The sequence below is a fragment of the Salmo salar genome, chromosome 03 (genome assembly GCF_965601325.2).
Source record: "Salmo salar chromosome 03, fSalSal1, whole genome shotgun sequence".
NCBI lineage: Eukaryota > Metazoa > Chordata > Actinopteri > Salmoniformes > Salmonidae > Salmo > Salmo salar.
In genome coordinates, this window is record NC_138293.1 from 86593211 (window position 1) to 86612180 (window position 18970).

The 18970-nt window shown below is 46.8% G+C and overlaps 1 protein-coding gene across 1 annotated transcript in view; it reads right to left on the minus strand.

Annotated features, from left to right (window-relative positions):
* Positions 1-18970, minus strand: part of LOC106592965 (coronin-7) — a 384873-nt gene that overhangs the window by 346920 nt on the left and 18983 nt on the right. The window contains exons 5-7 of the mRNA XM_082972853.1: positions 17662-17848; positions 15488-15564; positions 3912-3962 (exon numbers count right to left, since the gene is read on the minus strand). Of these exons, the coding sequence (XP_082828979.1) occupies positions 3912-3962; positions 15488-15564; positions 17662-17848 (315 nt within the window). The remainder of the gene's footprint in view (positions 1-3911; positions 3963-15487; positions 15565-17661; positions 17849-18970) is intronic.

Sequence of the window (18970 nt, forward strand, 5' to 3'; positions counted from 1 at the left end):
CTGGGGGACATCACAAAGACATCTGGGGGACATCATAAAGACATCTGGGGGACATCATAAAGACATCTGGGGGCATCACAAAGACATCTGGGGGCATCACAAAGACATCTGGGGGCATCACAAAGACATCTGGGGGCATCATAAAGACATCTGGGGGCATCACAAAGACATCTGGGGGCATCACAAAGACATCTGGGGGCATCACAAAGACATCTGGGGGCATCACAAAGACATCTGGGTGCATCACAAAGACATCTGGGGGACATCATAAAGACATCTGGGGGACATCACAAAGACATCTGGGGGACATCACAAAGACATCTGGGGGCATCACAAAGACATCTGGGGGCATCACAAAGACATCTGGGGGCATCACAAAGACATCTGGGGGCATCACAAAGACATCTGGGGGCATCACAAAGACATCTGGGGGCATCACAAAGACATCTGGGGGCATCACAAAGACATCTGGGGCATCACAAAGACATCTGGGGCATCAGACATCTGGGGGCATCACAAAGACATCTGGGGGCATCACAAAGACATCTGGGGGCATCACAAAGACATCTGGGGGCATCACAAAGACATCTGGGGGCATCACAAAGACATCTGGGGGCATCACAAAGACATCTGGGGGCATCACAAAGACATCTGGGGGCATCACAAAGACATCTGGGGGCATCACAAAGACATCTGGGGGCATCACAAAGACATCTGGGGGCATCACAAAGACATCTGGGGGCATCACAAAGACATCTGGGGGCATCACAAAGACATCTGGGGCATCAGACATCTGGGGGCATCACAAAGACATCTGGGGGCATCACAAAGACATCTGGGGGCATCACAAAGACATCTGGGGCATCAGACATCTGGGGGCATCACAAAGACATCTGGGGGCATCACAAAGACATCTGGGGGCATCACAAAGACATCTGGGGGCATCACAAAGACATCTGGGGGCATCACAAAGACATCTGGGGGCATCACAAAGACATCTGGGGGCATCAGACATCTGGGGGCATCACAAAGACATTAAAACCAGTCGGTTTCCCCCAGATTTCATTGTGATGCAGCGAATGTCTGTCAGATCCCCAGTGTTAACTGAAATGTAATGCTGTGTGTAATGCTGTGTTTTACAGTACTCTGAGACCCATGTATACATTAGATTCACACCCTCGATCGGTCCAATTACCAGCCTCATTGTGTTTGTCCCAAATGCCCCCCTTTCTCCTACATAGTGCACTACTTTTGGGCCCTGGTCAGAAGTAGTGCACTATAAAGAGAATAGGGTGCCATTTGGAACACCAGCTGTGTGTTAGGATGAACCACTGCTCTGCTTGTTAAAGTCTACTCTACCACCCAGCATGGTGTTAATGGGAGTGGCGCTCCTTCTCTCGTTCTCCAGAGAGACATCTGAAAGCTGTCAAGGGGGCTGAGATGATGGGGCTGGGGCTTTCTGGTATAACTATAGCACACATAGCAGGTCCTCTTGATGAATATGAAAGTGTAAGTGTAAGTGTGTGTGTGTGTGTGTCCGAAGCCGTGGGTTCTGAGTTCCAGACATGTGGACCCTTCAAAAAGTCTTACTCCGATCCAAGCTAACGAGCAAGAACCCTTAAATGAGCAAACTGAAAACATTCCAGCAGGTTTTACTTCGGTTTCACAATGTTCTTTATCCAAACGCATCGAGAGATCTAAGGAATTCTGAGTCATGTGAGTAGCAGTTCATTTCTAACAACAGTCCCATTGCCAAACGCAACCAATGGAGGGGAACTGAAGTAATAGTCCATGGGAGTGCTGTCCTGTTGTTGAAAAGCTGGAGATGTTTCCAGAAAGGTTCTCCAGTGTCTGACAGATTGACACACCTGAGGTAAATATTGAACTGGAGGGTTCAACCACTTGGACTGGAGCCAGTTATCCTCTCTCACATTGATTAAGCAAACACGCTAACAGTAAAAATGACACACACACACAGACAGAGACTCATGTACACAAAGCCCAAGGCCACGTACAGAATAATCCATATGTAACTTTTCTCAACTTCCTTTCTGAGAAGGCACCTGACGTCAGTCGGCACAGAGGCCTCTGAAACAGTCATCCTTTTACAAAGGTGTCAGAGCCACACACACACACACACACACACACACACACACACACACACACACACACCCCTCTTTGGCAGTGATCTGTCCTCCAGGTATTTACACCCAGGCGGTGTGTAATATTTAATCTGCTGGCTAGAGCATGTATTGTTTTTCCAGCCAGTCTCTGTTTACAGATGACAGAGGGAGACTAACACAGGGACTATATCACTAATGAAATCTCTCTGTTTACAGATGACAGAGGGAGACTAACACAGGGACTATATCACTAATGAAATCTCTCTGTTTACAGATGACAGAGGGAGACTAACACAGGGACTATATCACTAATGAAATCTCTCTGTTTACAGATGACAGAGGGAGACTAACACAGGGACTATAACACTAATGACATCTCTCTGTTTACAGATGACAGAGGGAGATTAACACAGGAACTATAACACTAATGACATCTCTCCGTTTACAGATGGCAGAGGGAGACTAACACAGGGACTATAACACTAATGACATCTCTCTGTTTACAGATGACAGAGGGAGACTAACACAGGAACTATAACACTAATGAAATCTCTCTGTTTACAGATGACAGAGGGAGACTAACACAGGGACTATATCACTAATGAAATCTCCCTGTTTACAGATGACAGAGGGAGACTAACACAGGGACTATATCACTAATGAAAGCTGCCAAAATGTGAGAGAATAATTTCTCAATGTTGCAAACCCTCCTCTGTGTGTGTGTGTGTGTGTGTGTGTGTGTGTGTGTGCCCCCTCCTCAATTCCACTCAAGTCCTCATTCCTGCTGGTTGTGATGGAGTACTATTGGAAAGGAAAGGGGGATACCTAGTCAGTAGTACAACTGAATGCTTTCAACTGAAATGTTTCTTCCGCATGTAACCCAACCCCTCTGAATCAGAGAGGTGCGAGGGGGATGCCTTAATCGACATCCACGTCTCCCGCGCCTGGGGAACAGTGGGTTAACTGCCTTGCTCAGGGTTGATTGGCCAAAAGCCATCGTCAACAACTCCGATAAATCCCAGTAAGGAAGTAACCAGTGGTCACAGAGGTTCAAGGTCACACCAACTCATACAACACCATTCATGATGTTTCCCTTGGTTCCCACGGGTAACCAGCTTGTGTACCGTTCTAATGAATCAATACTTAGATAAATCAGGGAGAAGGGACAGCGGTGAGAGCTTTGGACCAAAGCCACCATGTTTTTCAGTAGGACTAGGACATCTCACCCCGCTCCACGGTGAAGTTTCCCCTAGGTACAGATCTGGGATCAGCTTCCCCTCAACCAATCCTAATCTTAACCATAAGTGGAGAAAATGCACAACTGACCAAAGACCAGCATGTAGGGGCAGGTCCACCCTACACCGTCCCACCACAGCGTGGGGCTAGGCCTAGACTGACAGGGCAGCTTCCAGAGGGAAGGGTAAGGAGAGCAGCCATTAGAAATCGACACAGAGAAGGAGAAGATGGAGAGCTGACTGTGCCGGAGGTTGTCCATCTAGTGAAGTGTTAGACAGAGACACACAGAGTAACACGCTTTAACCCTCTGATACCTGGTCCGGCAGGCTGACCTCCGCTGACCTCCAGGACAAAGTCACAGAGAGCCAGGTCCTACTCCCACTGCAGGTCACAGTCATACAGACGGTATCCCCCCTGTCCACTGTTAATCTACCCATTCATACTATGAGCTCTGTCAAGCAGCATACATTCACTGGATGGATGGCAATGAATGATGCTTCTGGTTAGTTCTTGTGGGTTAGGAGAGATGTGGAGTCCAGTAGAGGGACTTACCTGAACAGGTGTCAGCTGGGCTCTTGGGTCAAAGACTCGCAGCTTTTTGTCCTAGAAAACAGAGGAGAGGAAAGATGTGTATTTGGGTTACTTGGAAAATGACACAGAAGTACTTAAATCAACGCCACAAAACAATATTGACAGATCTTTAGATTTGAATCAGAAGCCCAGACTGATTGTCTTGTAAATCATGACAGGCATATGGAACTGGACCACACCAGAACCTGTTAGCATGGTCTTAAACAGTGCAACCACAGCATTCTCCTGGTATTTGTAGAAGCCAATCATGATTACAGTGAACCACTATAAAATCTTGAAATAACTTCCCATTGTCAGTAATTTCATGGACTATTTCATTTCAGCTGACACCAATACACTCACTGGACAGTTTATTAGGTACAACACTCCGTTCACAAAAATGCTTTTGCTCCTACAGACAATGAGTCACGTGGCCGTGGCTTGCTGTATAAAACAGGCAGACAGGCATCGAGGCATTCAGTGGGCAAAGCCAGTGTCCTAAGTGACTTTGAGCGTGGTATGATCATCGGTGCAAGGCGCGCACCAGTTCCAGTCTCTCAGAAACGTCCGGCAACCTGGCCTTTTCAAGGCGCAGTACAATAATAACAGCAGTACAACTCATCGGTCCTTGTCACAGATGGGCTACTGCAGCAGACGACCACACCGGGTTCCACTCCTATCAGCTAAAAACATGAAGAAGTGGCTCCAGTGGGGACGTGATCATCAACACTGGACAACTGAGGAGTGGAAAAACATTGCCTGGTCCGACGAATCCCAGTTCCTGTTTTATCATGCTGACAGCAGAGTTAGGATTGGCGTAAGCAGCATGAGTCCAGGGCCCCACCCTGCCTGGTGTCAACGGTACAGGCTGGTGGTGGTGGTGTAATGGTGTGGGTGGTGTAATGGTGTGGGGAATGTTTTCCTGGCACATGTTAGGTCCTTTGATACCAATTGAGCAATGTTTCCATTCCCCAAAGAATTCAGGCTGTTCTGGAAGCAAAGGGAGTTCTGACCCGGTACGAGATGGGTGTACCTACTAAACTTTCCTCTGAGTGTATTAAAAACAAAAAAAATAAGTTAAGTGAGAAGTAGGGGGATTGGTTTGAAGCCAAAAAAGCGGCGCAGGTCCTAATCCAGGCACTTGTCATCTCCCGTCTGGATTATTGCAACTCGCTGTTGGCTGGGCTCCCTGCCTGTGCCATTAAACCCCTACAACTCATCCAGAACGCCGCAGCCCGTCTGGTGTTCAACCTTCCCAAGTTCTCTCACGTCACCCCGCTCCTCCGCTCTCTCCACTGGCTTCCAGTCGAAGCTCGCATCCGCTACAAGACCATGGTGCTTGCCTACGGAGCTGTGAAGGGAACGGCACCTCCATACCTTCAGGCTCTGATCAGGCCCTACACCCAAACAAGGGCACTCCGTTCATCCACCTCTGGCCTGCTCGCCTCCCTACCTCTGAGGAAGCACAGTTCCCGCTCAGCCCAGTCAAAACTGTTCGCTGCTCTGGCACCCCAATGGTGGAACAAGCTCCCTCACGACGCCAGGACAGCGGAGTCAATCACCACCTTCCGGAGACACCTGAAACCCCACCTCTTTAAGGAATACCTGGGATAGGATAAAGTAATCCTTCTAACCCCCCCCTTAAAAGATTTAGATGCACTTTTGTAAAGTGGTTGTTCCACTGGATATCATAAGGTGAATGCACAAATTTGTAAGTCGCTCTGGATAAGAGCGTCTGCTAAATGACTTAAATGTAAATGTAAATGTAAATAAGAAATTCACATGAGCACCACAATGCCTACTCCACCCATGCTCTACCAAGGATTTCCAGCACACAGCTTTAACCAACTACTGTAGGTATGTTGGTCTATTGTACTTCAAACAATGTGTATGTAGGTTGCTTAGGATTCAAACCTTCTCTGACTACATCACAGCAGCCAGAAGTTACAGCAGACTATGTAACTGCAGCCACAAGGTGTTCCTGACCATGTGGTCTGAACCGGTAAAACTCTGAGCCCTGTATATGTATCAGATCTGACTGATCCTCTGAGCCCTTTTCCATAGAACATCTCAGAGTAGGAGATGCTGATCTAGGATCAGGCCCTACGTGTCCATATAATGGTAGTCATTCTGATCTAAAAGGAAAAACTTATCCTAGATCAGCACTCCCACTCTGAGACGCTTTATGAATCATAGAGCAGTAATTCAGTGATCCGTCCTTGCCCTATTGTGTGTGTCCCAACCCCCCTTTACCTTGCCCCCCCTTCACTTCACCCCCACTGGCCCTCAGCATACGGCAGTAATCAGGCCAAACAATCAGAGGGGATCCTCTGTGATTGAGAGGAAATGGGGTGTAATGGGAACGGGCTGTGGCCGGGGACACTCCTGTCCTGGTGTGTGTGTGTGTGTGTGTGTGTGTGTGTGTGTATGTATGTGTGTGTGTGTGTGTGTATGTGTGTGTATGTGTGTGTATGTGTGTGTGTGTGTGTATGTGTATGTGTGTGTGTGTGTGTGCCACTCAGTATGACAGAGGGCTCAGATATCACAGTGAAACACTGACAGAAACATACAGGTAACAACTGTAATAACCCTCAGACCAAACACAACCCCACCAAGACATCAACACACGTCAGAAAGAATCAGGGCAATGACACTGACTGATACAAGGACTCAGGTTTTTGTGCACTTACACAGTGAAAACACACACACACACACACACACACACACACACACACACACACACACACACACACACACACACACACACACACACACACACACACACACACACCACACACACACACACACACACACACACACACACACACACACACACACACACAAAAAATCAGAAAACAGACAGGCATTAACCTTTCTGTGAGACACACACACACCCCAGCTGAAATCAAAGTTGAAGAAAGTGATTGTTGAGAGGAAGGGTTTCCCCTGGCCTTGCCTTCAAAGACCCAGTTCAAAGTGTGTGTGTGTGTGTGGTGTGTGTGTGTGGTGTGTGGTGTGTGGTGTGTGTGTGTGTGTGTGTTTTCCCCCAGCAGTGCCCACTTCAGATGATGGATTTATTTGCTGTTTACTGCTTGAAATAACAAACAGGGGTTTTCCTAATTGTAAAGCGCTGTGTGTGTGTGTGTGTGTGTGTGTGTGTGTGTGTGGTGACGGCCCACCCACAGGTTAGTTTAGCCTAAGGCTGTGGCATTGGGCCTCTGTGACCCAGGATTAAGCCAGGGCTCAGAGACCACAGTGCCAGGCCCAGTCCCAGCAACACACAGACCAACACACACACAGCAGGGAAAACACAGCAGACAAGGCAGGGTGGACAGATCATCAACCATCGCCTCTAGAGACTGGCTGCCCTTACTGACCTTAACACAATACACACACACACACACACACCCCCCTTGCCAAAAGAGAACTATTCAGTGTACTAACAACAAACAAATCTTCTGCCGGAGGGGAAACTATCTGGCTGCAAACAGCTAGATGAGTGTCAGTCCCATGTAGATGTGTCCACCAGTATAAACAGACACACTCAAACAATCAAACAGACCCTCATAACCTCCTGGCAATAACCTATTGGCTTTAAACACACACACACACACACGATCCACCCTCTCATAAACACACAGATGGGGTGGCCAGACTCTCCCTAACACAAACACAAGTGGGGGGGGGGGGGGGGGGGGGGTGCACGCAGAGACTGCAGCTGTTTAATCAAAGCGACATAGAACTAAAATCATTCTCAAGCTGCTGTTAATGAGTTCTACCCTGCTGTAGAGCTTTCTCACACACACACACAGCCAACCTCCCCTTCCCAGTTGTCCATGGCAACTCCCCACAAAAAACAGTGTCAATCCCCAGTGACTGACAGTCCAGACTGTGTGACATCAGAAGGAGCTGGCTCACACACTGATAATAACTAATAATATTTCTTTATCATGGGAGAGTGTGTGTGTGTGTGTGTGTGTGTGTGTGTGTGTGTCTATTAAACGGAGCTGGATAAAAAAGTATATCCAATATGAAGAGAAAGGGGAATATCTGCTCACTGTTTTGAACTTATACTGTGAAAAACCCACATTAACTGAAGCTATAAGACTCCATAGAGAGTTCATACCTGCTGCTGCAGAAGCTATAAGACTCCATAGAGAGGTCATACCTGCTGCTGCAGAAGCTATAAGACTCCATAGAGAGGTCATACCTGCTGCTGCAGAAGCTATAAGACGCCATAGAGATGTCATACCTGCTGCTGCAGAAGCTATAAGACTCCATAGAGAGTTCATGCCTGCTGCTGCAGAAGCTATAAGACTCCATAGAGAGGTCATACCTGCTGCTGCAGAAGCTATAAGACGCCATAGAGAGGTCACACCTGCTGCTGCAGAAGCTATAAGACTCCATAGAGAGTTCATGCCTGCTGCTGCAGAAGCTATAAGGCTCCATAGAGAGGTCATACCTGCTGCTGCAGAAGCTATAAGATGCCATAGAGAGGTCATACCTGCTGCTGCAGAAGCTATAAGACTCCATAGAGAGGTCATACCTGCTGCTGCAGAAGCTATAAGACTCCATAGAGAGGTCATACCTGCTGCTGCAGACAACAGCATGGGGAGAAAGTGAAAGAAGCTGTTCAGTACATGAAGACAAACAGAGAGGTAGTGAGAGAGGAATGGGATAGGAACTGTTTCTCTTTTTGGTGTAGGATTGATGGAACAGGATAGGGAAGGTGAACTGCAGTGTTTAAAATCTGTCTGTTACAGCCCTTGATGGAATTATGCATCTCTAGGCCCCTAAATCTGGATAGTATGTATTAGAGCACACCATAGCGAAAACAAAAATGAGCGTTTCTTATTGGTAGTTTCCAGTCGCTCCGTTTTCTTCCATTTAGTGCCTAATGAACACACCCCAGGACTGTTATGATGAGTGCTGATCGCAGGGTGACGGATGGATGGCCACGTTCACCCATTTGAGTGAGATCGGCCTCAGTTGAACACATGTTGGCAGGACCTATTTGCTTAAATAAAGGGTTTTGGAGAGATTGAAGGGCCCATTGAGTTAAATTACATCCCAGATCTCAGTCAACCCAGAGAAGTCAGAACCCCCAGACGCTCTCATCTAGTGTCACATTTCTCCTCCACTCTGTTTTTCACTTTCTTTTTCTGTCTTTCGATTTTTCTCTTTCTTCTCTATCCATCTCTCGGCCTCACTCGCTCGGTCTCTCTCCCTCCACCCCTCCACTCTCTCAGGCCAGCAGCAGCCTTTCTAAGGACTATCATCATGTTAAGAGTAATTCTGGTCTGAGCACGGGCCATCACTGACTGACTGATGGGCCAACTCCTTTCTGGTCACTGGGAATACAAACATGGGAAAATGACCCCCACTCTGACACAGACAATTGTCAAGCACACCGAGTCATATGACAGCCTGTCTCTCTGTAAGTTTTGATCTTGCTTGGTCTACTAAAGGGTTCTTTATGGAAACGTTTTTAAATGTTTTGTAACAGAAACTTAAAATTTGTGTTTCTTATTGCACAAGTTGAGGTAGTCCTTCCCTGTTTCAATCAAAAATATATATATTTTTATGTTTGGCGACAAATGAACACAAAGCACCCAAGGCTCTTGCTCTGTCTCAGAGAATCCAACCAGATTATCGCTGAATGTCTGTATGTGACAGAGAAAGTGTCCAAGAGAGCAGGAGAGGACGAAGAAAAGTACACCAACATTTGCCACAGCACATACTGTACCTCAAAGGCAGGAAGTGTTAAAAAATGAGTTATGTTAACCCCCGCTGATGAAAAGGCCCCTGCCTCGTGTCCAAGTTCAACTACACATGAAACCATTCCACTTCTACTCATAAACTCCCCTCTCTCTGCTCCCCTTCCCATAACCCCAGAGCTCCCTCCACTCTGGCACCCCCTACTCACACACACACACACACACACACACACACACACACACACACACACACACACACACACACACACACACACACACACACACACACACACACACACACACACACACACACACACACACACACACACACACACACACACACACACACACACACACACACACACGCACACAAAATACCTTCCAGCACAGTTATTATTTCCTTTACGACAGGAGGGGGCACCGCACAGGCCTCCATGCCTAGGTCCTCTCTCCTGGGGCGCTAAATCTCCCGCTCTTGAGGCCTTGCGACGGGCCTCTGTGGCCAGGTGAGGTATGAGGTCCCCTCCTGCGTTTGTTTTTCACCTCCGCTCTTTACTTTGCTTTAAAAAGGCAGTAACTTGCAGAACCTGTCAGGGAGCAGGGGGTGGAGGTAGGACCCTTACTATAGCCCCTTCTCCCCAGGAGAGGTAGGGGTCGGCCGGGGCAGCTGGGGAGAAGAGGCTTGGGTCGTATTCATTAGGGAAGAAAATAGCAAAACATTTTGTAATGGAAAACTAAAACAAGGGACAAGTCCAGGTAGTCCCTGCCTGTTTCAGCCCATTTTCTTCCATTTGATGCCTAATGAACATGATCCTGGACGTGTGCAGGGCTTGGGGTCAGAGGTCACTGGGGTTTTCTGCATGGGGGGCCTAATGGATGCCGTCCTACACTAAACAGTTGTGTACCCTGCCTCCAGCGCCTCGTTAAGGCCTAATTAATGACACATCCAATGTTCCCTTCTGTTTTCTGTTTGAGAGAGAGAGAAAGAAAAAAAGAGGCAACTTGCCAGATAACTAACACACTAACTAATGTGAATAGGAAGGCTTGGCAGATAACTAACACACTAACTAATGTGAATAGGAAGGCTTGGCAGATAACTAACACACTAACTAATGTTAATAGGAAGGCTTGGCAGATAACTAACACACTAACTAATGTGAATAGGAAGGCTTGGCAGATAACTAACACACTAACTAATGTTAATAGGAAGGCTTGGCAGATAACTAACACACTAACTAATGTTAATAGGAAGGCTTGGCAGATAACTAACACACTAACTAATGTTAATAGGAAGGCTTGGCAGATAACTAACACACTAACTAATGTTAATAGGAAGGCTTGGCAGATAACTAACACACTAACTAATGTTAATAGGAAGGCTTGGCAGATAACTAACACACTAACTAATGTTAATAGGAAGGCTTGGCAGATAACTAACACACTAACTAATGTTAATAGGAAGGCTTGGCAGATAACTAACACACTAACTAATGTTAATAGGAAGGCTTGGCAGATAACTAACACACTAACTAATGTGAATAGGAAGGCTTGGCAGATAACTAACACACTAACTAATGTTAATAGGAAGGCTTGGCAGATAACTAACACACTAACTAATGTGAATAGGAAGGCTTGCCAGATAACTAACACACTAACTAATGTTAATAGGAAGGCTTGGCAGATAACTAACACACTAACTAATGTTAATAGGAAGGCTTGGCAGATAACTAACACACTAACTAATGTTAATAGGAAGGCTTGGCAGATAACTAACACACTAACTAATGTGAATAGGAAGGCTTGGCAGATAACTAACACACTAACTAATGTGAATAGGAAGGCTTGCCAGATAACTAACACACTAACTAATGTTAATAGGAAGGCTTGGCAGATAACTAACACACTAACTAATGTTAATAGGAAGGCTTGGCAGATAACTAACACACTAACTAATGTTAATAGGAAGGCTTGGCAGATAACTAACACACTAACTAATGTTAATAGGAAGGCTTGGCAGATAACTAACACACTAACTAATGTGAATAGGAAGGCTTGGCAGATAACTAACACACTAACTAATGTTAATAGGAAGGCTTGGCAGATAACTAACACACTAACTAATGTGAATAGGAAGGCTTGGCAGATAACTAACACACTAACTAATGTTAATAGGAAGGCTTGGCAGATAACTAACACACTAACTAATGTTAATAGGAAGGCTTGGCAGATAACTAACACACTAACTAATGTTAATAGGAAGGCTTGGCAGATAACTAACACACTAACTAATGTGAATAGGAAGGCTTGGCAGATAACTAACACACTAACTAATGTTAATAGGAAGGCTTGGCAGATAACTAACACACTAACTAATGTGAATAGGAAGGCTTGGCAGATAACTAACACACTAACTAATGTGAATAGGAAGGCTTGGCAGATAACTAACACACTAACTAATGTTAATAGGAAGGCTTGGCAGATAACTAACACACTAACTAATGTTAATAGGAAGGCTTGGCAGATAACTAACACACTAACTAATGTTAATAGGAAGGCTTGGCAGATAACTAACACACTAACTAATGTTAATAGGAAGGCTTGGCAGATAACTAACACACTAACTAATGTTAATAGGAAGGCTTGGCAGATAACTAACACACTAACTAATGTGAATAGGAAGGCTTGGCAGATAACTAACACACTAACTAATGTGAATAGGAAGGCTTGGCAGATAACTAACACACTAACTAATGTTAATAGGAAGGCTTGGCAGATAACTAACACACTAACTAATGTGAATAGGAAGGCTTGGCAGATAACTAACACACTAACTAATGTTAATAGGAAGGCTTGGCAGATAACTAACACACTAACTAATGTTAATAGGAAGGCTTGGCAGATAACTAACACACTAACTAATGTGAATAGGAAGGCTTGGCTGCTCAGTGAGGATCACACACCCTTACATTACTTCATGCCTCTGTCAACACGATCAAACTATTAGAACTATTAGAACACTAAAACAATTAGACAAACTGGCTGTTACAGCACTTCACTGATGTCAGACTCATCCCTCTTTCTCAATCCCCGAGTTGTGTTCATTTCCTCTTCAGAACCCAAGGGAAAGTTGAGGTTGAGGTTTTATGGAGAACTCTGTATCCAGTATAAAAAGTGGGACACAGTCAGTCAGAGTGCAAGATCTACACCCGGGTTAATGAGTGTCACCCCTGTTGACTCGTTGACGGAATGATCCGCTCAAAAACAGATGCTGTTTAATGTCGGGTAGCGCCAATCAGGCAAACAGGGGATATGGTGTTCCGTTGGCGGCATCTACTGGTGAGACGAGGCTACTACAGTTACTACAGTATTCCATCCCAGGTTGACAAATTAGGCCCTCATCTATGGATTTCACATGACTGGGCAGGGGCGCAGCTATGGGTGGGCCTGTGAGGGCATAGGCCCACCCTCTTGGGAGCAATAATGCTAATTACATGTCCACGGGGGCACGGACAACGACCTTAGGGGTTTTAATCATGTTTACATACTGTTTTACCCACTTCATATGTGTTCTAGTCAAGGCTCATCCTATATAACTACTGCTGTACACATATTTTCTATTCATATACTGTCCGTAATGTCAATACACACCATCATATACACATATTGTATATTTATAATGCGGACTGACATTGCTCGTTCTGATATTTCTTCATTTAATTTCTTTTCCTTTAGGGGATTTGTGTGTATTGTTGGGTATTACTGCACTGTTTGAGCTAGAAACATAAGCATCTCACTGCACCGGCGATAACATCTCCAAAATATACAGTATGTACACGAGCAATAACATGGCATTTACCTTGTAGATCAGTGATTCCACACAGTACGACCGCAATGTAGTAGATGTTAAACACACACATTATGTGAACCTCTACTGCTATTGTGGCTCATCTACTCCCGTTGTGGGTTCGATTCCCACGGGGGACCAGTACGGGAAAAAAAATGTATGAAATGTATGCATTCACTACTGTAAGTCGCTCTGGATAAGAGCGTCTACTAAATGACTCAAATGTAAAATGTAATTGTTTGCCACTAGAGAGTTGGGAAGTATTTAAGACACAACACATTAGATAGAGAGGTTGCTATGTGACAAACCTTCATTGATAGATAAAGGTTCGTCACATAGCAACCTCTCTACCGTAGGATCCCATTGAATTAGACCACAATATGTGAACATGCACTTTCTGCCATCTTCTCTATCTAGTTCCTGTGCTACTAAACTCAGCAAAGAAAGAAAACTATCCTTTTTAGGACCCTGTCTTTCAAAGATAAATCGTAAAAATCCAAATAACTTCACAGATTTTCATTGTAAAGGGTTTAAACACTGTTTCCTATGCTTGTTCAATGAACCATAAACAATGAATGAACATGCACCTGTGGAACGATCGTTAAGACACTAACAGCTTACAGACGGTAGGCAATTAAGGTCACAGTTATGAAAACTTAGGACACTAAAGAGACCTTTCTACTGACTCTGAAAAACACCAAAAGAAAGATGCCCAGGGTCCCTGCTCATCTGTGTGGACGTGCCTTAGGCATGCTGCAAGGAGGCATGAGGACTGCAGATGTGGCCAGGGCAATAAATTGCAATGTCTGTACTGTGAGACGCCTAAGACAGCGCTACAGGGAGACAGGAAGGACAGCTGATCGTCCTCGCAGTGGCAGACCACGTGTAACAACACCTGCACAGGATCGGTACATCCGAACATCACACCTGCGGGACAGGTACAGGATGGCAACAACAACTGCCCGAGTTACACCAGGAACGCACAATCCCTCCAGCAGTGCTCAGACTGTCCGCAATAGGCTGAGAGAGGCTGGACTGAGGGCTTCTAGGCCTGCTGTAAGGCAGGTCCTCACCAGACATCACCGGCAACAACGTTGCATATGGGCACAAACCCACCGTCACTGGACCAGACAGGACTGGCAAAAAGTGCTCTTCACCGACGAGTCGTGGTTTTGTCTCACCAGGGGTGATGGTCAGATTCGTGTTTATCGTCGAAGGAATGAGCGTTACACCGAGGCCTGTACTCTGGAGCGGGATCGATTTGGAGGTGGAGGGTCCGTCATGGTCTGGGGCGGTGTGTCACAGCATCATCGGACTGAGCTTGTTGTCATTGCAGGCAATCTCAACGCTGTGCGTTACAGGGAAGACATCCTCCTCCCTCATGTGGTACCCTTCCTGCAGGCTCATCCTAACATGACCCTCCAGCATGACAATGATACCAGCCATACTGCTCGTTCTGTGCGTGATTTCATGCAAGACAGGAATGTCAGTGTTCTGCCATGGCCAGCGAAGAGCCCGGATCTCAATCCCATTGAGCACATCTGGGACCTGTTGGATCGGAGGGTGAGGACTAGGGCCATTCCCTCCAGAAATGTCCGGGAACTTGCAGGTGCCCTGGTGGAAGAGTGGGGTAACATCTCATAGCAAGAACTGGCAAATCTGGTGCAGTCCATGAGGAGATGCACTGCAGTACTTAATGCAGCTGGTGGCCACACCAGATACTGACTGTTACTTTTGATTTTGACCCCCCCCTTTGTTCAGTGACACATTATTCCCATTTCTGTTAGTCACATGTCTGTGGAACTTGTTCAGTTTATGTCTCAGTTGTGGAATCTTATTATGTCCATACAAATATTTACACATGTTAAGTTTGCTGAAAATAAAACGCAGTTGACAGTGAGGACGTTTCTTTTTTTGCTGAGTTTATATTTAGATGTACTGTACATGATAATAATAGTTCCTGTCTGGTCTCAGTATGTACTGTAGGACTGACTAACCTTGCAGGAGGAAGCCAGCAGGGAGCCGTCCTGTTTCCAGCTAAGACTCTGCAGCTGATCACCGTGCGGCTCCAGAGCTGCAGACAGACACACACAGGTCAAAGGTCAAGAGACTGGTCAGCTCAGCCCGCAGGTTATCACATGGGAGGTCAAGGAAAGGTCACAGAGAGGTCAACAGCACAGGTAAACACAAGACCCGGATGAACAAAGTACATAAAGAACAGATTCAGGATGAATAGACAGAAAGAAAAGAAAACACAGGTAGAAACATAGGACTCGTGAGGCCAAGACACAGGACAGGTGAGGCCAAGACACAGGACAGGTGAGGCCAAGACACAGGACAGGTGAGGCCAAGACACAGGACAGGTGAGGCCAAGACACAGGACAGGTAGGGCCAAGACACAGGACAGGTGAGGCCAAGACACAGGACAGGTGAGGCCAAGACACAGGACAGGTGAGGCCAAGACACAGGACAGGTGAGGCCAAGACACAGGACAGGTGAGGCCAAGACACAGGACAGGTGAGGCCAAGACACAGGACAGGTGAGGCCAAGACACAGGACACAGAGGGAAACACAGGATAAAACAACAGTACAGTAACTGTAGAAACCCCAAAGCAGACCCAGTTAAGACCACCTGGATCAACGGTACACAGAACATAATGAGGTTATGGTGCTATGGCTGGTTGGGTACAGTATAGCATTTATGGGTTATGATGACACGACAGTAGATGGCATAGATGACAACAGCATTTGTTAAATGGTGAATAAAGTCGTCACATGGGGGACACACACTCTCCCCCAGTGTTGAGGTTCATCCTCTAGGCCTCCCGAGTGGTGCAGTGGTCTAAGGCGCTGCATCGCAGTTCTAGCTGTGCCACTAGAGATCTTGGTTCGAGTCCAGGCTCTGTTTCCCGGTCACGACGGGGAGGCCCATGGGGTGGCGTCGTCCGGGTTAGGGGAGGGTTTGGACGGCAGGGATGTTCTTGTCTATTCGCGCACTAACGACTCCTGCAGCGGGCCGGTGCAATGCATGCTGACACGGTCGCCAGGTGTACAGTGTTTCCTCCGACACATTGGTGCGGCTGGCTTCCGGGTTAAGTGGGCATTGTGTCAAGAAGCAGTGCGGCTTGGCTGTGTTGTGTTTCGGAGGACGCATGGCTCTCGACCTTCACCTCTCCTGAGTCCGTATGGGAGTTGCAGAGATGAGACAAGACTAACTACCAATTGGATACCATGAAATTGGGGAGAAAAAGGGGTAAAAAAAAAATGAGGTTCACCCTGATGAACCTAGACCACATTGACAGCAGGGTCAGGGGTCAGAGAGGGGTGGTTAAGGAGTAATGGAAGGGCAGGGCACAGCCTGTGGGGGCAGCAGTGAGCAGCATCACCCTGAGGAAACCAAAGTCTACGAAGACAAAACCTCCTCGCAAGAGCCCAACACAGAGACGTGACACGCCAATAACACAGAGACGTGACACGCCAATAACACAGAGACGTGACACGCCAATAACACAGAGACGTGACACGCCAATAACACAGAGACGTGACACGCCAATAACAGAGACGTGATACGCCAATAACACAGAGACGTGACACGCCAATAACACAGAGACGTGACACGCCAATAACACAGAGACGTGACACGCCAATAACACAGAGACGTGACACGCCAATAACACAGAGACGTGACACGCCAATAACACAGAGACGTGACACGCCAATAACACAGAGACGTGACACGCCAATAACACAGAGACGTGACACGCCAATAACACAGAGACGTGACACGCCAATAACACAGAGACGTGACACGCCAATTACACAGAGACGTGACACGCCAATAACACAGAGACGTGACACACCAATTACACAGAGACGTGTATAACACATTACTGTGACACAGAGCAGAAGGAAACTAAATCAATGTGAAAGGATCAGAATGACTGATTGTGTGTATGGTCTGTTTGCAGGTATATGTGTGAAGGAGTGTGCTTGTACCGTATAGATCCATTTGTGAGTGAGTGATTATGAGTGTGTGTTCATCGTTCATGCATGTGTGTTTGTGTATGTTCCTTCAATCATTTTGAGTGTCTATAAGAGAGTGTGTGTTCATGCATTCACCATTCTTCCATGCCTGCATAGTGTATAGCTCCTCTCCTCCAGTGTATCCTACCTGCTAGCGGTGATTGTTGGCGGCTGGTGTCCCAGAGCTGGGCTGTCTTGGTGGAGCCCACAGCCAGCAGGCCAGAGGAGGTGGGGTGGAAGGCGACCAGCTCCAGACGACCCTCTCCGGGACACAGGGTCACCTCCGCCCCCCCGGGCTGCTCCTGTTCTGGTTCACACACACGCCACAGCTTCACCTGCATGGACACACACCAGGCCAAGAAAGCATGTTTTTAGTGACCTTGTTGTGCTGAGTAAGAGAGACACACTTGCGCACACACAAACAAGAGTGTCAGGTGAATGGGCTCTCAATCAGACATGAAGACAGTGAAATACACAATAATTACAAAAGTATGTGGACACCCCTTCAAATTCGTGGATTCGGCTATTTCAGCCACACCCACTGCTGACAGGTGTATAAATTCAAACATACAGCCATGCAATCTGCATAGACAAACATTGGCAGTAGAATGGCCTTACTCAAGAGCTCAGTGACTTTCAATGTGGCATTGTCATAGGAAGCCACCTTCCCAATAAATCAGTTCGTCAAATTTCTGCCTTTCTAGAGCAGCCCCAGTCAACTGTAAGTGCTGTTATTGTGAAGTGGAAACGTCAAGGAGCAACAACGGCTCAGCCGCAAAGTGTCTGAGAATGGGACTGTGGCGTGCTAAAGTGCGTAAAAATCGTCTGTCCTGGTTGCAACACTCACTACCGAGTTCCAAACTGCCTCGAAACAACGTCAGCACAAGAACTGTTCGTCAGGAGCTTCATGAACTGGGTTTCCATGGCCCAGCAGCCGCACACAAGCCTAAGATCACCATGCGTAATGCCAAGCGTCGGCTGGAGTGGTGTAAAGCCCGCCGCCATTGGACTCTGGAGCAGTGGAAACGCGTTCTCTGGAGTGATGCTTCACCATCTGGCAGTCCGACCGACAAATCTGGGTTTGGCGGATGCCAGGAGAACGCTCCCTACCCGAATGTATAGTGCCAACTGTAAAGTCTGGTGGAGGAGGAATAATGGTCTGGGGCTGTTTTTCATGGTTCGGGCTAGGCCCCTTAGTTCCAGTGAAGGGAAATCTTAGCTACAGCATTGAGGAAGGCCCTTTCCTGTTTCAGCATGACAATGCCCCGATGCACAAAGCAAGATCCATACAGAAATGGTTTGTCGAGATCAGTGTGGAAGAACTTCACTGGCCTACACAGAGCCATGACCTCAACCCCATTGAACACCTTTGGGATGAATTGAAACGCCGGCTGCGAGTCAGGCCTAATCGCCCAACATCAGTGCCCGACCTCACGAATGCTCTTGTGGCTGAATGG